The sequence below is a fragment of the Musca vetustissima genome, unplaced genomic scaffold (assembly GCF_032173495.1).
Source record: "Musca vetustissima isolate MV318-11 ecotype Yass unplaced genomic scaffold, APGP_CSIRO_Mvet_v1 utg11468, whole genome shotgun sequence".
Classification (NCBI taxonomy): Eukaryota; Metazoa; Arthropoda; class Insecta; order Diptera; family Muscidae; genus Musca; species Musca vetustissima.
The window spans coordinates 12517-35114 of NW_026878103.1; the positions used below are offsets into that span (position 1 = coordinate 12517).

The following is a 22598-nucleotide window of genomic DNA, read 5'->3' on the forward strand; positions in this document are numbered from 1 at the left end:
CGACCAATCAGAAAACACTACGTATTCAGTACATCGGTCATGGAATGTTGGAGAATACGAAGTCGATTGGTCCACGCAATATATTTTCAGTTTAATTTTTACAATCATTGAAGAATACATGGATTGACGCAGCGCATTGGCAAAGCAGAGCAACAACAATACAAAGTGACTTACAGCAGTGCGAAAAAAGACATGAAGAAAATCAAAAAACAAACAGAATTTCCCAATACTACGCAGCACAACAATTGCAGTAACTGATGGATACCAAAAGGCCAGTAACCCATTAGATGACACCAGTCCAACATAAACAACACGTCAGATAATAACAAACAAACAGACAACGAAGACATACATACGGAAGTCCAAGTTGCAGATTAATTTTTATTTGATACCACAACTAATCAAACACGTTCAAAACAAATTATGAATTTCTAAAACAAAGTGAATTCGTTTTGGAATTGGAATATTTAAAACAAAAAAGGAAGAAACAATGGCAACTCCAACAGTTTTTATTACGGTTCCAAAATATGTGGCTATTACGCCCATACCAGCGCCATCGTCAGTGGCTTCGGGAGCTACTATTGTAACTCCCATAACAACACCATCTTCATCATCATCAACAACTACAAACACCAGCACATTATTAGCCAAAATTAAACCAGCTCCAGCTCCACAACAAATCCATTCACCAGCAATTTCTACGGTTTCGGATAATGATTGTTGCAGTGATTCGAGTAGCACGGCCACCCCAAATCCACCCCGTGGCAAGAAACGCCGTTTGGATCATTTGACATGGGAGGAGAAAATTCAACGGAAGTAAGTGTTAATCGAAAAATAATACTAGACCCGCTGCGGAGCAGAGCAGAGATAATGAATGTGAAGTGATAAGGGAAAACAGAATTTATGGTCGGATGGAAAAAAGCTTTGCTTTGCTTGCCATTCTCTAACGAAAGTGTATTCGAATTAGTCATCATTAGACTAAAGAAGGAAAGCTTTTTTGTTCTTGCTGTATTAGGGTTTCTATGTAATTTTTTTAGCAATACACCTAAGCTGAATTGTAGTTTTCATATCTAAAACACAATTCAGCAATGCAAAATTGAAAAATTTCTATAGAAAATACAATTCAACACAGTTTAATTAATGATTTCTTATTGAAAACACATTTCAGCTAAGCTGAATTACAGATATCCTAATTCAGCTGGAATAAATTGATAATTTCATATGGAAAATTTAATTCAGCTAAGATAAATTGAAAATTTTATATCGAAAATTTAATTCAGCAAAGCTAATTTAAAGATTTTCTACAGAAAACACAACTCAGCTGAGCTGAATTGCAGGAATTACATAGAAATCATAATTCAGCTAAGCTGAATTGAAGTTTTTGATAAAAATACTAATTCAGTTGAGCTGAAGTGTGGTGATACTCAATGGAAATAACAATTCAGCCAGGCTGGATTAAAAATTTCGAATTGAAAACAGAATTCAGCTAGGCTGAATTGAAGAATTCCTTTAGAAAACTCAATGCAAGGACAAAATAATTAGGAAATTGGCAAAAAAATCCATTTTGAGGTTATGTCTGATCATGGGTCGGATTTAAGTTCTTTTACGATTTTTAATTTTTTAAATAAATTTTCACATAATTTCTTTGTCACTTAATATCTGTATAGAAAATTAGCAGACCAATCAACATAAAACCAGATTTTATACATAATCGATTTTAAGGTTATGTCCGATCATGGGTCGGATTTAAATTTTTAGAAGCTTTTAAGTACAATTTCTTTTAATTTCCTGATAATTTTTTATTTGTTTTGTGAAATTTGTAGGAAAATACAAAATTTATACCGATTTTGTTTAAAATCGATTTTAAGGTTATGACCGATCATGGGTCCAATTTCAGTTTTTTATTTTAGATTTTTAACACAATTTAATTTAATTTCTTTGCCACTTATTAAACATTCAAGCCTATTGGTATCCGATGGTCCTTGAAATATAGCCTATTAAGGGTCTCAAATTAATTTCCAACGATTTTGAATTCTCCAGGACCATTTCACAATTAAGGGTAGAACGAGGCCTGTTTCAAAATTTGTAGATTTTCGGATGAAGGATTTTCTCTTTTTCAACCCCTTTAAAAAATTATCTTTACAAAATTCTAATCAATCCCCGTTTTCTTCTTCTTCCTCTTTTGCAGAAAACTAAAAAATCGCGTTGCCGCGCAAACCTCACGCGATCGCAAAAAGGCCCGCATGGAAGAAATGGAAAGTGAAATCAAAGAATTAACGGCACGCACACAAATCCTCGTCAACAAATGTGAAAGTCTGCAGGCCATCAATGATTCCCTCCTGGAGAAAAATCAAAAACTTGATATGGAAGTTGAGACGCTTAGGCAACAATTACAAGATATACAAAACAAACAACAACAACAGCAGCAGCAACAACACAGCAACCTGATTAACACCTGTGCCGGCTGTAAGTCCTTATTAACTGGATCAGCAGTATCCAAAAATACTGACCCTCTGCAGCAGGGCTCACAACCCAAGGACTTTCAGTCGACACAGGAGCTAAACAGCAACAGCAATGTGTTGAAGCTCCAGCAACAGTTGAAAAAGAGCACAACCGTATCATCGCTGTGGCGGATAATAGCTCTTTGCCTACTCTACAAGATATGCTCCTACCCCCCGAATTCAGCGAAATCGTCGAAGGAACGCTCGATGATGCAGAATTTGATGCCGGCAAGCTGGAAGAACTTGCCGAAAGCCTGCTTGCCGATATCACAGCAGACCTGGAGGCAGGCGATCGAGCGGGCAATGCGTCTGTTGCCGAAATTACAGGCGGAACAGAGCGATTGCCTGGATCAGTGGTGGGGACCACAGCAGAATGCCTGGAATCCGGCGAACATACAGGCCAAAATGGCAGTGGCCTAAGTCGGAAGACAATTACAACATCTACACCCCTATATGTGACATCTCTGCAAACTGCTGGGGAATTGGGTTTAGAAAATAAATTAGAAAATGGAGCAGCTACTTCCTCCATTACAACACAAACATTAACAGCCATACAAGATGCTACAGCCACAAATAACAATAATAACAACAACACGAACATTACCCCCGACACTGTGTATGGTACCTATGATGCCAAAACCAATTCCATAACCGTTGTCATGGATGATGTGGCCGTACCGGTTAATGAGGTGGTGGAGGAAATCTATTGGGATGGTGGCAATACCAATAACGGCTCAGCTTCATCTTCAGCCGCTGCCGAGGATGATGATGTTGATATGATCTATACCTCAGCCTCACCCTCTGGCATTGCCTCACCCTCTCAAGTTTTTCTCAATGTCACCAGTTGTAGTGATGATGAAGCGACAACGGCGACTCACGACGATGATGGTGATGATGAGGATTTCAATTTTGATCCCATTGCCAAATTTTTGTGTCCCAAGCGGCCATTGGTCTCACCGCTGGCCAAATCGCCCGCTTCATCCTATCACTCGGCCACATCAGATCATGGTTATGAATCGATATTGGGTTCACCGCCCTCCTCGTCACACTATGAACCTCTGTCCGAGGATTTGCCAACAGAGTTTAGTGACTGGCCACCGGGTTTTAATGAATTATTTCCAACATTGATTTAAAGGCTCAATTTAAATCTCTCTCTCTCTTTTTAAGGCCTGGCAGGTCAGTCTGGCTGTCTTACATTTGTATCATACACAGTTTCCGAGTTTAATGTTTTAATTTTTTGTACAGTTATTTTTAAAAAAATAACAAAAAAATTGGCTTTAATATTTTTTAATTGTTAAAAACAATTTAATAGAGAATATTTTTTATATATAAAAATAATTAATTTTAATTTTTTTTTTTAATTTAAAAATTAAGAATTTCTATAGAATATTTTTTTTATATATAAAAATAATTATTTTAATTTTTTTTTTTAATTTTAAAATTAAGAATTTCTTAAGCTAAGCTGCAGTTTAGTTCTTTAAGGCTGTTAATGTTTAAGTTGTAATAGTTGTAGCTCTCTTCTTAGACCCCTAAGACTAAAAGATAATTATATTATAATTATTGTAAAAAATCATTTAGTTTTTAGTTTTCTATTTTCTAATTTATTTTCTAATTAAATTTAATATTAATGTATTAGTGTTAAATCTTTTGAGCAAAAAGTTGTATATTTTTTTAAATTCATATATTGTTGTTGTTTTTATTACAAGACAATTGTAATCTCAACAACAACAACAACATATATAATTTAAAAAAACAACTTTTTGTTTAAAAGATTTTCAATATAAGAATCTTCACTAATATAAATATATTTATAAAACATATGTGCCCCCCATTCCCCACCCATATTTTTGTGTTTTTGTAAAAAACTGAATACAGAGATTTGAAAAAAAATATATAAACAAATAATATTTTAAAACAAACAAAAAAATCTTTTTTTTTTGTGTTTTGTGAGATTGCCAACATTTTAAGGTTAGGTCCGATTTTAGTTTTTTTAAAGGCTTTAGAATACAAATACAAAATCGGCCCAAGAATAATAAAGCAGCAGGAGCCGATGGGTAACCAGCCGAACTATTCAAGACTGGTTGCCAGATGCTGGTCAGAAGCATGCACCAGATGATTAGTACAATTTGGCTAGAGGAATGCATGCCCAATGATTGGAACCTCAGCATCATGTGTCCCGTGCACCACAAAGAAGGAGACAAGACGATATGTGCCAACTATAGAGGAATAAGTCTCGTTCCCATCGCATATAAAGTGCTATCCAATGTGCTGTGTGAACGATTGAAGTCAATGGTCAATGACATTATTGGACCAATGCGGCTTAAGACCTTACAAATCCACCATTGACCAGATTTTCACTCTGCGCCAAATCCTGGAAAAAACCCACCAAAAAGCACATCGTCATATTCCATCTACTCATTGACTATAAAGCCGCATTCGACAGCCCCTTTCGTTCAGAGGTGATTAAAGCCAAGTCTGCGTTTGGCATTCCTGCAAAATTAATCACACAAGGTCAGCAGTTAAAGTAGGAAAGGACCTATCGGAGCCCTTCAATGCCGAACGAGGATTCAGACAAGGTGACAGTTTGTCGTGTGACCTTTTTAACATCCTGCTGGAAAAGGTCATACGAGAGGCAAAAGTGAACAGAAATGGCACTCTCCACACCAAACAACACATGTTACTCGCCTACGCCGATGACATCGATATAATGGGTCGAACATTGCGAGCGGTAACATCCACCTTTGAACAAAAGGAGTCTGCCAAAGTGGGTCTGGCAGTAAACGGCGAGAAGACCAAGCTGATGGTAACAACGCGCAACCCGTCCAGTAGACTCGGACCAATTGTGGAACTTGAGAACTGCAGCTTCGTGGTAGTAAAAGATTTTTATATACCTTGGTACCGCCATAAATAAATGATGGTTAAGGTTATGTCCGATTTTTTTTAAAGCCTTTTGAATACAAATACAATTAATTTCTTGGTCGTTAAATAGCTGTTGTAAAAAAAACGAGTAGGGAAATAAGAAACTATTGCAGATTTTGGTTAAAAATCTATTTTGAGGTTGTGTCAGATTTCCAAAAAAAAAAAAAAGTTTTAGTTTTTTTAAAGCCTTTGGAATACAAATTCATTTAATTTCATGGTCATTTAATAGCTATTGTAAAAATGAGTATAGAAATATGAAATTATTGCAGATTTTGGTTAAAAATCTAATTGGAGGTTATGTCAGATTTCCCAAAAAAAAAAAAAAAAAACATTTTAAGATTAGTTTTTTTTTAAACCTTTTGATACAAATTCATTTAATATTTTGGTCATTTAATGGCGTTTGTAAAAAACCGGTAGATAAATATGAAATTATAAAAGATTTTGGTTAAAAATTCAATTTGAGGTTATGTCAGATTTCCAAAAAAAATATATATAGTATGGTCACTTTTAATACTTAATTGTGCTGTAATTTCGTTCTCGGAAATTAAAACTCACATTCTGCCCTTTTATCTACAATTTTGAGATTTGCAAATTTTTTGAGGTTATGTTCGATTCAAGTTTTTGTTTTAGTTTTTAACTTTCATTTCATTTCTTTATTTTTTTATATTTGTACATTCAATTTCATTTAATTTATTTGCAATTTATTATTTTTGTTTACTGAAATTCGTAGAAAAATACAAATTTTGGTTCAAGTCAATTTTGAGGTTATGTCCGTTCATGGGTCCGATTTAAGTGTTGTTTTTTTCTTTTTTCAATCTTTAAAATAAAAATTCATTTAATTTCTTTGGCATTCATTATTTTTTTAGTGCAATTCCTAGAAAAAATACAAATTTTATACCGATTTTAGTTTAAGTCAATTTTGAGGTTATGGCCGTTCATGGGTCCAATTTCAATAATTGTTTCTTTTTAAATCTTTTAATAAAAATTCATTTAATTTCTCAGCCATTTATTATTTTTTTAGTGCAATTCCTAGAAAAAATACAAATTTTATACAGATTTTAGTTCAAGTCAATTTTGAGGTTATGTCCGTTTATGGGTCCGATTTAAATCGATTTTTCTTTTTAAATCTTTAAAATAAAAAAAATTCATTTAATTTCATAGTCATATATTATTTGTTAGTGAAATTAGTAGAAAAAAAAAACAAGATATATACCGATTTTATTTGAAATCAATTTTAAGTTTATGTCGGTTCGGTGGTCTGATTTTAGTTTTTTTTTGTTAAGATTTTAATTACATGTTCATTTAATTTATTTGTCACCTAAAAAATAAATTAGTCTATATTGTGGCTAAACTCCACTTTGAGGTTATGTCCGTTTGTGGGTCAGGTTTAATTTTTTACAGTTATTTTTTTTAATTTTCAGAAAAATTAGCAGGAAAAACGACATTTTTTTTATTTATTTAATTTTTTTAATAAAAATGTTAATTTTTTTTAATAACAATTTTAATTTTTTTAATAAAAATTTAAAATTTTTGAAAATTTTAATTTTTTCAAAAAATTTTTTATGTTTTTTAATAAAAATGTTAATTTTTTTAATAAAATTTAATTTTTTTTTTTTTTTTTGAAAATTTTAATTTTTTTAATAAAAATTTATTTTTTTTATCAAAAATTTTAGTTTTTTTATTTTTTTTAATTGGTAATAAAAAAATATTTTTTTATTTATTTATACATAATTGATAATAATTATACAATACACATAATTTCTAATATTTAATTTTGTTGCATCATTTCATGCAACCTCTGTTTGTCCTTGTTACGGTGTACACATTTAATTTCAAATAAAATTTACATCAGCCAAATATCGTTTGGGTTAAAAATATAGCTGTGAGTGTTGTACATGAATGCATGATTGGTTGGTGGGTCGGTTGGTTGGTAGGTAGATATGACTGACGTGGCCTTTTGGTTAATGGTGTCGTTTGGAATATACAAAAAGAAAGGAAAAGACCGTCACACATAGTTGACGATTAGTCACAGAGACATTTACAACACATTTTTAGAAGTCGATTGCTAGGTATAAAATAAAAAAACTCATGGATTTTTATTGGTCAAAGTCGAAAAAGGAATATGAAAAATATTGTTTTTTTTTCAATTTTTTTTTAAAAAAAAAATAGGGATTTTTTTTTTTACAAATTTTATTTTTTAAATATTTTTTTTAATTTTTTAAAGTTTTTAATAAAAAATCAATTTAAAAAAAATTTTTTTTCAAATAAAAGATTTCAATTTTTTTAATTTTGTTCATTTTATAAACAAATTTTTAAATTAATTTTTTTTTATCAAAGATTTATTCCCCTTTTAAAAATTCCCCTTAGAATTAAAAAACCACACATGTTTTTTTTTTTTTTTTTTTTTTTTTTTTTAAAAAAAATTAGCATCTAAAAAAGTGTTTTTAAAAAAAAATATAAGCCCTGGGGTGTTTTAAAAGTGGGATGTGTTTTTTTAAGGGGTTAAAAAAATTTTTTTTTTAAAAAAAAAAGAATTTTTTTTGTATCAATAAATTATTTACAAAATACATATTATTATTATTATGACAAAAATATAAAGTAAAATAGTAAACTATATATATAATATATGCTATTATAGAAGGGCTAAAAGATAATTATAACTAAACTACTAAAAAAAGGAAATAAAATTGAGAGTTGATTGTTTTCATTTCTTGTTGGTAGACCAGATAGATGTGTAGACTTAAAAAATAAATTTGTCAAATTATATTTATGGCTACGCTTTTTTAAAAAAGGGATAAAATTCCTTTTTTTAAAAAAATATTTTTGTTAAAAAAATATTTTTATTTAAAAAAATATTTGTTTTAATGTTGTTAAAAAAAATCAAGGTGGGGTCACAAACTTAGTGCTATTAAAAAAATAAGATTTAATTTATATAATTTTATTATAGTCAATTGTTTAAAATATTTATATAATATCAACATATTAAAATTGAGTTTTTGTTTGTTTTGAATTTTCAATAAGCTTTGGGGGCTAAGCTTTTGAGCAATTTTTGTTTTTTTATTTTTTTTTTAATTTTTAATGAATGTTGTATTTACAAGTAAATTGTGTGTAAAATTAGAATTTTGAATCGAGGCGAGTTTTTTGACAAATTTGAAATAATCTTCAAAAGCAGTTTGTAAAAAATTCAATAAATTAAAAAAAATATATTTTTTGAATAAAATTAAAAAAATGCAAAAAAATTCAATTACAAAATTAAAATAATAATCTAAAATATTACAAACTTATTTTCATAATCTTTAAAAATTTTAATTAATTTTTTCAATTATTTTTTTTTTAATTATTTTTTCAATTTTCATAAAAAATATTAAAATTTTCTAACTTTTTTTAAAATATTGATTTTTTTATAAATTTTTTTCAAATATTGAGAATTAAAAAAAAAATAAATTTTTAAAAAGAAAATATTGAAAATTAAAAACAAATTTTTAAAAACAAAAATCATCTAAAATCGTTTTTTAAATTTTTTTAATTTTTAAAATTTTGTCTTAATTTAAAAAAAAAAAATTAAAAACAAAACATTGAAAATTAAAACAAAAAATATTTTTTTAAACAAAATATTGAAAATTAAAACCAAAAATAAATTTTTAAAAACAAAATAATGAAAATTAAAAATAATTTTTAATTAGAATGTTTTTTTTAATGTTTTTAATTTTTTTTAAATGTTTTTAATTTTCAATACATAATTTTGATATGAAATTATTTTTAATTGTTAAATATCATTTTTTAATTTTCAAAATTATGTTGATTTTTTTTTTAATATTTTGCTTAATTTTCAAATAACTCTTTTTTAATTTTAAAAATTATAAAAGAAAAAAAAACTAAATATTGAAAATTAAAAACAAAAATAAATTTTTAAAATCAAAAATCATCTGAAATCGTTTTTAATTTTTTAATCAAAATTTTGTCTTAATTAAAAAATAATTAAAAAAAAAAAAACAAAATATAGAAAATTAAAACAAAAAATATTTTTTTTTAAAGCAAAATATTGAAAATTAAAAAAAAATATTTTTTTTTAAAAAACAAAATATTAAACAAATTAAAAATTAATATTTAATAAAAATCATGTAAATTTGTATTTATTTATTTATTTTTTTTGTAATTTTTAGGAAAATATTTTTAATTGTCAAATAATTTTTTTTTTAATTTTCAAAATTATTTCTTTGCATTTTTTTCAAATTAAAAAAAATGTTTTTGCCTCATAATCATCATTCCAAAATTGATTTAATTTTTAAAATTTAAAAAAATATATATTTTTTTAAAAAAATTCTTATTAGAAAAACTAACAATGAAAAAGGTTAGTAGTTCAGATTCAAAATTCTGCCAAAAATTAAAAAAAAAATTCAACATCCCTGTATAAAATTTTGAAAACTAAAAAAAAACCCCACCCTCCTATTTTCTTCATAGAAGAAGAATTTGGGGGTTTTTAAAATATTTTCGGTATTAAATAGTTACGTGCTATACTACGATAACGTACCCACGACGAATGATAACGTGCCGAATTGCGTGCATTAACACGGAAACAACGATGAATGAGAATGGCCACAATCAAGAGTAAACTAATCAATGGTGGCCACACAAAGTCCACGGCCAGGGGAAGAGCCAATGCCACCAAACATAAAATATCACCCAAATAATTGGGTTGACGTATACGACCCCACAGGGAACCCAATAGCAAACGTCTTCCCTGGAAGGTATGTATGGTTTCGATGTTCGCAAAATGTGGATGATTCGGTTGGACACGATATTTATATTTAATCGCATTGCTAAAGCGTTTCAAAGATAAACCAACTAACAGCAGCAGGATGGGTATATAAATGGCAAATTGACATTTCAAGGGTGTACGATGTTCGGCAAAATATTTTGCCACTGAAGTCCATAACAGAGGAGTGGCAGCATAACGTAGAAGCAGTAGGCAACCAAATCCTTCACCTTGCATTTCAAACGACGAAGCCAAATGATGTTCAAAGAGTATGTTATCCAAAACATAGAACAATAGCAGGCCACTACACAGCAGGGAAGTGGTATCGAATTTTAAGTTTTTCACAAAATATGAAATCACCTCCGGCACACCTTCCACTTCCTTGGGTAACCAGGGGGTTTGGATATTCTTGTACAGCAGTGATACCACATAGAGGTAAGTGCTCAACAATGAAACACGATAGAATACCAATTTAAAATCGACCAATCCCAACCATTTGGGATTGAGTTGTTTACCCAAGGCATAGTCAATCAAGAAATTACCGGATTTGGCATAGATGTTACATTGGGAATCTTGCTGCTTCAACAAATCCGAACGGTAATAGGCCCACAAAGCCAATACATAGGCATTCAATAGGCCGTAAATGCCAAAACGTTGGAAATTCTTGATAATAAAATCGGCCACTGGATATTGCAAATATATGGCCACAGCATAGGCCACGGAGAGGACAGCAGTCATGGGCAGTAGATTAAATTTATATTCTATAGAACCCGGTAAACGCACTCCACGGCCAAATAATACAGCTGATAATATGAATACACCAAAATTGAAGGCCAAAAACACACCCACTGCTTCGAGATCGAAAATGTTTGATAACCAACTATTTGTATCCAATAGGGCATTATAGTTCGGTATTTTAAATTCACATTTACGATCACTGCAAGTCCATTGTAAATAATAGACCACAAGGGGCGCGAATACCATTAACAAAGTAACGCCCAACCAACCACCAAATTCACTGGGTATTGGTAATTTGCGGCAAAATGCCGAACTGCTGGTCTTGGCATTGTTGGCATTAAAACTTTTGAAATTTCTCTCCTCCTCCGGCACATCTTCATAATAACCTCCAGCAGCACCTTCATCTTCTTCATGGATGACATCGTCACGTTCATTTGTTTCCTCTGTATCGGAAAATTCCGCCGCCTTTGAATAACGTCCACCACCACCTTCACCATCATAAACGGAACGTGACACCGAACGGCTGTAACGACTTTCGCCATCTGTACGCTGGCTGGGTGTATATGAACCCTCACGTCTCTCATCTCCGCCAGCACCACCCAAAGAGAATGTCTTCGATACGGATCGTCGTAAATAATCTGTCAGCTTGGCTATATCCGATGATTGTTCACCACTGGAGGTACGTATCTCAACGGTTTGTATAGTTGTCGAACTTTGATAGGTACTTTGTACCGATGATGTTGTTGTTGTCGTTGCACGATTTGGAGCCTTTGTTGCAGTATTTGTGGTTAGTGTTGCAGGCAAATTGGTATGGGATAGGTTTGCCTGAAACAAAGAAGTATCAAGATGTTAGTATTAGGGATTTTAAATCGGGGAGAAAAGATAATGATAATAAAAATAAAAAAAGATGGACTAATAGTTCTTCGAATATAGAAGGTCCTTTAGAAGAAACATCTACATAAAGAAGAGCCTATATAGGGGGAATTGAAGTTGAGAAGGCCTTTTGGAAGAGATTTGAATATTTACAATATCTTTCAAAAAGATTTTCTAATTAAGGGAGCTTTTTAGAAGAATTATCCAAAAATATAGAGATTTCTTCGAATACAGAAGTCCCCCAGAAGGAGCATAAAAACAAAGAGCCTATATAGGGGATTTTTTTATTCGAGAAAACTCTTTGGAAGCGATTTGAATATTTAGAAGGTCCTTCAAAAAGATTTTCCAAAAAAAATATAGACCTTCTAAAAGGACGCTCTAAATATAGAATACCTCGAATATAGAAGGTCCTTTAGGATCATCTAGATAAAGAAGATCCTTCATAGGGTGATTTTATGTGGAGAAGGCCTCTCTTGGAGCTTTATATGTTTAGAATATCCTAAAAAGGGGTTCCTATCATAGAAGCCCCTTTAAAGAAACCCCTAGATGAGTGCATTACCTAAATTAGAAAATGCCTTAAAAGAGGGATTTCATATTTAGAAGGCCTTTCCAAACGAATATTTGTATTTAGTACACTCTTGTAAAGGTTCGACGACAGTTAGAAGCCCATTTAAATGGTTTCATTCTGTGGTGGAAATTTTAAAAGATCTTCTGTTGATAGAAGAGTCCTTAGGTGGGACTTCTGTATATTGAAAGGACTTCTGGAAAGGGACTTCGATATTTATAAGGCCCTTTTTGGTCCAAAATATATATTAAAAACTTTCTAGAATGGTCTTCTAATAACAGAAGGCTTTCTATAGATGGCTATTATAAATTTGATGGACATTTTTAATTACCTCCGACATTTGAAAGGATGTCCCGTAGATAAAAGAGCCTTTAGCGGAGACTTCTAAATTGAGAAGGCCTCTGTAAAGAGACTTCGATATTTATAAGGACCTTTTGGAGGGTCTTCAATCAACAGAAGACTTTCTTGGGGGTTCTTCTATTCCATTCTATTAGCAGAAATCCTTCTAGACGCCTCTAAAATAGCCTTCGATATTTACAAGACCTCTCCAGCAAGTCTTCTATCAACAGAAGATTTTCTTGAAGGTTCTTCTATTCTATTTGCACAAATCCTTCTATAACCCTCTAAAATAACCTTCGATATTTACAAGATCTCTCTAGCAAGCCTTCCTTTGAAAGAAGAACCCTTAAAGGGGACTTCTGTGTTGAGAAACCCGCTGTAAAGGGTCTTAGATAGACCCTTCTGAAGGGTCTTCTATTAACAGAAGACATCTAAAAGTATCTCCGATATTTAAAAGACCTCTCTAAATCGTCATCGATATTTATAGAACTTTTCTACAAGGTATTCGGTTAATAGAAGAACCTTTAGAGGTGACCTCGATATTGAGAAGACCTCTGTTAAACCCCCCATATGAATAGAAGACTTTCTAAAGGGACATTTTTAATATTGAAGGCCATTTTGGAGGCCTTCTAAATGTCGAAAGCCTTTTCAAGACAGCCCTCAATATTTAGACGATTCCATCCTCATAAATCCCATTTCGAACTAATTCAAAAAATATCCACCTTTCACAAGTTTCACACTTTCTCCCAGTGTGTTTGTTGTTGATGTTGTTATCTTGGCTAGGTCACAAAGTAAACAAACAGATAAACCTCAATAATATATAAATAACAATATAGAACAACAAGAACAACGGCAACAACAAGATTTAAAACAACACGCATACACATGTTTCTGTTTCTTAAAATCACACCCGGCAATTGTTTTTGTAAATCCAAGAAGCTTATCATTATCAAGTGTTTGAAAAAAATGCGGTCATATACACATGTGCGTATGTCGATCTTCGATACCTTAAGAGAAAAAAAAATCGCACAATGACCTCCATCCCTGACCCCTTTTCGCCACTGAGATGCGAAAAAAATCAAACTTGTTTCTAAACATTGCCATTTTTTAGAGTGCTAAGAATCTGCGGTTCTGCAATATTCTATAACTCACCTCCTTTTCCTTGACAGCTTCTTTTTCGCTACGGGCTTCCACCGTAACGGGTATAACAGTTACAGTGGGTATTGTTGAACGTGGCCTAGATGAACGGGCTGGAGAGGTACGTGTACGTCTGACCGGTGATGTGCGTGTTACACGTGAAGGTGATGTTCGGGTTACTCTTCTATTCGCGGTAATATCTGTCAAGGCTTCTGTACTGGCAGCCGTCTTACGGCGGCCTCCCACTGTGGAAGCGGATGATGCTTGTGCAGCTGTCGTCGTCGCAGCTGATGATGATGCTGCTGCAGTGGCCCTCGATGGTCTGGTAGATGATATGGGAGCTGTTGTTTCAGACGCCTTAGGTCCTCGTCCTCGTGTTAAACGTCGCGGCACATCCATTTTTAATAATAATTTTGCATACAACTGTTCACGATATTTTCAATATTTTCACTTCCTTTTGCTTCTAACTTTCTCTCTATGTTATCTATAAATAAATGGAAATTATTTTTAGTTTTGTGGCCAATAAAAATTGTATGTTATTTGCGGATAAAAACTCGTTGTTGTCGGCATACAGACTTGTTCTTGCCTGCCTGCCTATGCCTTCCTCTTGTGTATTTATGATTGTTTTTCCCGCCCAACACACACAGACTGTACCATCCTCATCTCACACCACTTTACAATTTGCCGTTTAATCGCTCTTTCTCGTAATATAACAATTTAAACTCACTTCTAATTTATTTATTTGTCTTCCATACACATAATCTGATATGTTTATATATTTATAATGTTATTGTTATCAATATTTATTTATTTTTTTAATTATTCGCACTGAGAGAATTTGATTTGATTCTCCAAGCGACGCTGTACGCTGTGTTTTGTCAATGCCTGATGCCAAACGAAGCGGCGACAGCAATTTACACCATGGCGTCTCTTTTTCACCAACTGCAGACAAATTGAAAAACGTTCCAGCTGCTTAACGAATGGTGGGGAGAAGACAAAATGTCCGATAATGAAGAACTCAAAGTGGTATAAACGAAAATTTACGAATGAAGTGGAATGGAGACTAAATGAAAACCGTATTGTTACGAATGAAGTGGGATGGTGATTAAATGAGAACCGAGTCATACTGAATGTGTAACGGCGTTCAAATTATATTTAATATAGGGAATACATTTCTATTTACATTTATTTTAATGATTTTCCTAACATGATATAAGTGTTGTAAGTCATTTATTAGCCACATTTGTTTAGGACTGATAAGATAAATTAAGTTTAAGTTTCTCTTGTAAAGCGACACTGTGTTTTGTCAATGTCAAGCGGTGACAGTGATTCACGTACACCATAAATGTTGACGTATGTGTCTGCCATGGCAATGCTATTTTTAAGAAAATTATTATTTTTTTACGTTTTGTAAGGAAAAATATAAAGGAAAAACATCAAATTAAACTAATTTTTATTATTGAAAAATTATATGAAAAATGTATTAAAAAACTTAACCAATTAAATCGTTCATAACCTCAAAATGGAAGCCATTATCAAAATGTAGATCAATAGGATTACAAATGTCCATGTGTAACCTGAAGATTCAAAATACAGCAAAATTTAGTAATACATTTTTTTTTGAAATATAACATAACCTCAAAATGGTTGTTATAACAATATATTGTTGCCACAAGATGTGTTTAATCATTCCAAAACTAAAATATAAAATTAGATCAAAAGGGTAGATGTTTTCAACAAGAAGGGTTTTTTAGCCGGAATTATTGGTTGCTGTCACTTTTGAATCATACATTCATTGAAATTTCCAAGTATAAACTTCTCGAATTCGAAAAAATTAACAATATATGCTTCAACAAAATTTATTGAAAAATTGATGAAGCATTTTCTCTCACCGAAACACAAAATTTATGCTAAATGGTGTGAAAAAAAATAAAATTTGCTCAGAATATATTTTAGCTATTATCTGCTCACAAATGTCATTTGAAAAATCCATATCAGATATGATAACATTTCACCTCTCACATTTGAACGAATTTTGTATCATAACAAATGGTGTTAATCTTTGCTAAAATTTACTATAAAATTCAATAAAAACCAAATAAAATATAGTCAAATGTCGATTTATAGATTCCTATTATAAAGCATTGCTATAAACGTCAAATGAAAGCGCATCTAATAAAATAAGAGCCAGCCAAACAATAAATAACAGTAAATATAATGTTATTATAGCATATGGTGTTAATCTTTGCTACAATGCCATAAAAAATTCAATAAAACCAATTTAATATGGAATAGGCAAAAATCGATCTACGGATCCCTATTATAACGTTTTTCTATGAACGTCAAATGAAAGCGCTGAGATAAGAGCCAGGCAAACAATACAAAACAGTAAATATAATTTTATTATAGGAAATGGTGTTAATCTTTGCTAAAATGTTTTATAAAATTCAATAAAAATCAATCAAATATAAAAATAGCCAAAAAATCGATCTACAGATCCCTAGTATAACGCTTTTCTGTGAACGTCAAATGAAAGCGCCGCGCTATTGTGTTGTGAGCACAAATGAGATGAGAGCCGGCCAACCGAAAAACCAACGCCGTTAGCAAAACACCAAATGACAGCTGCTGCATTGTTGAAAAATTCTGTCGCTAACATTTTTTATGTAAAAAATAAGAATAATAGATATAGTAATAATTGCTAATAAAGTGACAGAATGTAAGTAGAAAGAAAACAAGAAGAAAAAAACAAAATTAAATTAATAAATTATCCCAGCAAAATTTGACGTAACAATATTTGCGGAAAATTCATCAAAATTCTTTTTCGAGTTCTATAACATCTCTTTCTCTGACTTTTGTCTGTCTTTTTTCGTTTATTTTTGGCACCGAACTAATACGGTCAACGGAACTCCAAACCGTGCCTCCATTTGTGGTTTTTCTCCTTATAAAAATATAAAAACAACAACGTACATACACGCATCGTACAAATAAACACCTCTACAAACAATCATCATCCTACATACATATATTGTGCGTATAATAATGTGTGTATTGGTATTTATTAAATCAAAATCATCATCATGACCATCCGTCCTGTTTAGAAGAAACAAATAACAAGAAGAAGGAAGGAGACATAGAACAAAGCCAAACAAAAAACGACAGGCAGCAGCAGGGCCGCACACTGAAATTGTTTTATAACCAAAGAATTGCACAGACACACACACAAACACCCATAGAAAAAACCCAGCTCGAAATAACAAAAGAACAATAACAAAACAACAACAGCAATGGTAACACCCCAATCACCTACTCGCATGTTCAATGGCCTGGACGATGACATCTACAGTGAATATGCCCATGAAATAACCGATAAAATGCGTGTACCCAAACGTATTAAGGCCACCGGTGAATATTCTGACGAGGATCGTTTATTATCCAATCAAAATGGTATGATCAACTCATGGAATTATCATGATAAAATCGATATGAATGTCCCCGATCGTATTGTTGTTTTGGGTCATAATCAACATTTGGAAACAAGATCAGCACCGCGTGAAATCCAGTTGGAAAATGAAATACTACCCAAAACGACATCAGATTTTGTACGTGTCCAAACGCCACCACGCACTATAACCCTTAATGAACATCATTTTCCATCGGCCTCTGAGGAAAGTTCACCCAAAAAATTGCTAAACGGTGATGACCTGGATGTGGATGGTGATGATTTTGATGACGACGTTGAACGTCCACCGCCGTATGTGAGGGCAAATGGTATATCACATGCTGTTGTGGGTTTTCATCCGAATGATTCGAATTCTGTGGAATCCGATTCACAGGTAAGTTTATTTTATTTTTTTTATTTTATTGGAATTTTTTGGCTTACTGATTTCATACTTCCTGAATTGGGCATTACATGTGACCCAAATAATGCCACTAATCGCCAAGTATTAAAAAAAAGAAATTGATAAGCAAAAAAACACTGTTTCTTGTTTTTAGTTGTTAACTAATGTTTTTTATTAGTGTTTTAGATAAGAGCATTGATTTTGGGTAGTAGCTGATTAGGAATTAGAAGTTCCTCGCATACAATTTATAGTTGCTTGTAAAGCTTGGGTGTGGGACATTGCCAATATTTTATGGAAAAAACCTTCCTGCAGAAAATATGGAATCTCTAAGGTCTTTATCGGATAGAATACCAAAATCTTGATAGAATTATAAGAAACCTCTCAAGAGTCCTCCATACATAGAAGAACCGTTTTTGAAAACATTCCATGGTGCCTTATATATCTAGAAGACAACTCCAAAGCGTTTGCTATATCTCCTCCTCCTAAAGGATCTTATGTTGTTACATAAACGCTCTCAAAAGGCTCTTTTATATAAGGGGGCCTTAAAGGTCCTGCAATAAATAGAAGGCCCCTTTAATGTGTTTTAAATAGTCGGAATACCCATTAAACGTTCTTTTTAAGAGGTCTTCTGTATTTTTACACCCTTCGAAGGGTCTTTTTAAATATAGAAGAGTCTTTAAAATTACTTTTTAATTAACAATATCCCTCTAAGAGGTCTTGTACACTTAGTAGACTTTCAAAAAAAAACCTCTCGGGCCTATCAAGGCCCTAGAGGGTGAGACGAGCCTGTAAAGGGGCGACTATAATATTTAGACCCTTCTAACAGGGACTTCTGTTCTTTTAAGACCCCTTCAAAGGGCCATTTATGGTTAAAAGACCCCATCCAAAAGTTTCGCAACAAAAAAATGAGACTTAATTTTTCAAATTGGTCGGAATTTGTATAACAAAATTAAGGCCCAAATTGTTTTTTTGTACACTTCATCCATTACTTACTCGCCGATCCAAAAAATACTAAAATTTTTGGAAAATTTTTAATTTAATTTTTAAATTTCTAAAATTGTTCGGAAATTTAATACCAAAAATTTTTACTAATATTAATTTTTTAATACAATATTCTTCAATACCTCTACCTCTGATTCAAATTGAAATAAAATTGTTAAAAATGTTGCCTTAAATTACCAAAATTTTTAAATTGGTCGGAATTTGTATACCAAAATTTTAATTAAAACCGAGTTTTTTGGATACTACATCCGTTACTATACTCAACGATTTGAATAAGACTAAAATTTTTGGAAACATGTTCACTTAATTTTTTTAAATTTTTACAATTGGTCGAAAATGTTATTCCAAAATCTATAGCAATATTGAATTATTTTTTGATACTACATCCATTACTATACTCTCTGATCAAAAGTAGATTAAAATTTGGCAGAAATTTTGACTTAAATTAACAATTTTCTAAAATTGGTCGGAAATTTTATACCAAACTCTGAAGCAATATTGAATTATTTTTCATACTACATACTTTTTGATACAATTTTTGGAAAGTTTTTCACTTAATTTTTTTTAAATTTCTAAAATTGGTCGAAAATTTTATAGCAAAATTTTAACTAATATTCATTTTTTTATACAACATTCTTTAATATACGCTCCCCCGCTCTGATCCATATTGAAATAAAATTAATAAATAAAATTGGGACTTAAATTTCAAAAATTCTGAAATTGATCGGATTTTTTTTTACCAAAATTTAAATCAAAACTGAGTATTTCGTATAGTACATTCATTACTCTATACCCTCCGATCCAAATTAGACTACAATTTTTGGTAAATTTGTCACTTAGTTTTTAAATTTTCTAAATTTGGTCGGAAATTTTATACCAAAAATTAAATTAATATTCATTGTTTTTAAAAATATCTTTTAATATACATAGAGATCCAATTTAGATTAACATTTTTTTTTTGAAATTTTTCATTTCAATATTAAATTTTTTAAAATTGATCGAAAATTTTAACCTAAAAAAACAATAGTGATTAAACTCGCCACAAAATCCATTTATATTAATGTTTTATTCAAACTGGAATAACATTTTTAGAGAAATGTGACATAAATTTCAAAATTCAAAAATTGGTCGGATTTTTTTACCAACATTTAATCCAAAACTGAGTTTTTTGTACACTCCGATCCAAATTAGACTACAATTTTTGGGAAATTTTTTTATGTACTTTTTAAAATTTGTAAAATTGGTCGGAAATTTTATAACAAAATCTAAACCAAATGAATGAATTATTTTTGATACTACAACCTTAACTATACTCTCTGATCCAAATTAGACTATTTTTTCGCAAAAATTTTGATTTACTTTTCAGATTTTCTAAAATTGGTCGAAAATTGTGTACCAAAATTTAAACCATTATAGATGTATTTTTTTGTGTGATCCAATTTAAACAAAAGTTTCCGAAACATTGTTCGCTTAAATTTCAACATTTTCCAAATTGGTCGGAAATTAGTATACCAAAATATTAATTTTTTTACACATTTTTAAACGGTATATACATTAGAACTTTTTACCGGGTTAACCTATTTTATGAGGATTTATTTGACATATATGCGAAGGAATTGACATTTGAAACCCACTGGGTTAACGAAATCCGGTTAAATGTAAACGTACTATTAAAGTACTTTTGTATTTAGAATTTAGTTGCCATAATTTTTGTTTTGCTTTTAATTTCATTTTTTTTTTTTTGCCCCTTAATTTTTTTTTTCATATCAATTTTTTGATAGTTTGCCAGATTTTTTGCCACATTTTTTTTATTTTGTAATTTTTTCATTTGCCCCACAATATTTGTTGCTCTGCTCAATTTTTACAAGAAGTGCATATATATTTTGTTATTAATAGTTTAATTAAAAAGAAAATGGTGCCCAAACATTTAACGGTATTCCAAAAATCCATTTCTCTCTCTCTCTCTCTTTAAAAACTATTATCATTTTGTTTTTCTCTCTCTTTCTTACAGCTGACAACAGGTGGCGCCAGCAAACGTTCACAAACGGCCCTCTACAATCCCAATGATACTTCCATGATTAGCCATCGTGATGGCACCCCAATTGGCGATTTAACACCCCACGAGGAGATTCTGTATTTGAGACGTCAATTGGCCAAATTAAATCGCCGCGTATTGAACATAGAAATAAGCAACGAACAACGTTTACAACGGGAGAAGATTGTCTATTGCCTGGGGCTGGCCTATTTTGTACTTAAGGCTATTATGTGGATAAATCGTAATTAAGAGTTTTAAATAAAAAAATACGAAACATGAAAATACAAAATTTGAAAAAAAGAAGAGAACATTTAAGGTTAAGAGAAAAAAAATAATGAAAGAGGTGCTCTGGTCCAGGCCACCTTTTTTTGTCGGAAAAAAGAACGGAACGGAAATTTTCAACAATGGCAATGAGGATGTGTAGTATATATATATGTGGTCAGTTTAGTCAATATGCAAAAAGGTGCCGGTGCCTGTGAGACTTTATTTAACAATCTCTTATACTATATAACTTATAACAACAAAAACAACAAACAACCAAACTTATACCAATATCTAGTTGCACCCCACTCTTTGGCTGAATGATTGGAAAACAAAAAATTACAGAAATACATACATCAATTGCATTGTGGTCGTTCATACATACATACTATATATAGAAAGAAGAATCACATTTATTATTATTACAATTTAAAATACACTCAGAGAAAAAAGTGTGTGCATGTTGTTATATGATTATTATTATAATTAAAAAAACCAAAACAAAAATAATAATTTTTAATTGTTTGCATTTTTTTCATTTATTTATTAATGAGTGAGACAGACAAGGATAATTTTTTTTGGAAAACCAAATTAAAAAAAAAAAAAATTGGAACATTTTTGTAAAAAAAATTGTTTTAAAAAATATTCTGTTAAAAAAAATAAATAAAATGTTTTAGTATTAGTTTGCAAGTCATAAAGAAAAAAATTCAATATTTTTTGTTCTTAGGAAAAAAAGGCCCTTAAGAAAAATGTAAAATTTTTTTATAGCCATCCCCTCACAAAAAATAAAATAATCCTTCCTCGTTCTATATCGAATTATAATTTATTATTATTATTTTTTTTCAATTCTTAAATAATTTATTTAATTTTTTTGTCGGCCCCTATAATTTTTTAATTATTTTTAATTAGTTTGCTTTTCATTCTGCCTGCCATCCAGCAAACATTTACCATGAATCTAATTTGAATTTTGTAAAAAATATATATTTTTTAAATCAATAATTATTAATTTTATTTACACCAAAACAGATTTTAATAGTGTTTAGTTTAAAAACAAAATGAAAACCACAACAAATTATGAAATTTCTTATTATTATTCTATACTTTACTAAGGAACCTTTGTAAATTAATTAAAAAAAAAAACAAAAAGTAATTAACAAAATAATTATTTTGTCCAAAAACAACAACAACAAACCCAAACAGAAAATGGAACAAAAAGAAAACATCCACAAAATAGAACCACCATTAAAATAATTAAAAAAAATACAACAAAAAAATATGTTTTTATTTTTTGATGGGGGGAAACCAAGGGAAATTGGTCGGTTTTTTTTTTTTGCTGGAATAAAATTTTCGACCAATATTAGGTATTTAAAAATTTTTTTGATGGGGGGAAACCAAGGGAAATTGGTCGGATTTTTTTTTTTGGCTGGAAAAAAATTTTCGACCAAATTTAGGTATTTAAAAAATTAAATTGAAAAATTTCCAAAAAATTTACTCTTATTTTGATTTAAATTTTGGTAGAAAAAATTCCGACCAATTTTTTGAAAAATATTGCTGAACAATTTTATTTATTTAAAAAATTAAGTGGAAAAATTTCCAAAAATTCCAGACTTCTTTTGGTATAAAAATTCCGACC

General features: G+C 30.7%; 3 protein-coding genes across 3 annotated transcripts; 2 read left to right on the plus strand and 1 right to left on the minus strand.

Moving 5' to 3' along the window:
* Positions 1 to 490: 490 nt before the first annotated feature.
* LOC133322905 (PH domain-containing protein DDB_G0287875) lies at positions 491 to 3636 on the plus strand. Its single transcript, XM_061531859.1, has 4 exons — positions 491 to 816; positions 2189 to 2466; positions 2523 to 3218; positions 3252 to 3636. Exons 1-4 carry the CDS (start codon positions 491 to 493, stop codon positions 3632 to 3634), a joined length of 1683 nt encoding a protein of 560 aa, XP_061387843.1. The 3' UTR covers positions 3635 to 3636.
* Positions 3637 to 9900: 6264 nt separating this feature from the next.
* On the minus strand, positions 9901 to 14227 carry LOC133322894 (lamin-B receptor). Its single transcript, XM_061531848.1, has 2 exons — positions 13844 to 14227; positions 9901 to 11751 (listed from the first exon to the last, which is right to left on the minus strand). Exons 1-2 carry the CDS (start codon positions 14225 to 14227, stop codon positions 9901 to 9903), a joined length of 2235 nt encoding a protein of 744 aa, XP_061387832.1.
* A 2867-nt stretch (positions 14228 to 17094) lies between these two features.
* Positions 17095 to 20953, plus strand: LOC133322902 (transport and Golgi organization protein 11). Its single transcript, XM_061531856.1, has 2 exons — positions 17095 to 17661; positions 20681 to 20953. Exons 1-2 carry the CDS (start codon positions 17113 to 17115, stop codon positions 20951 to 20953), a joined length of 822 nt encoding a protein of 273 aa, XP_061387840.1. The 5' UTR covers positions 17095 to 17112.
* The last annotated feature ends 1645 nt before the right edge of the window (positions 20954 to 22598 follow it).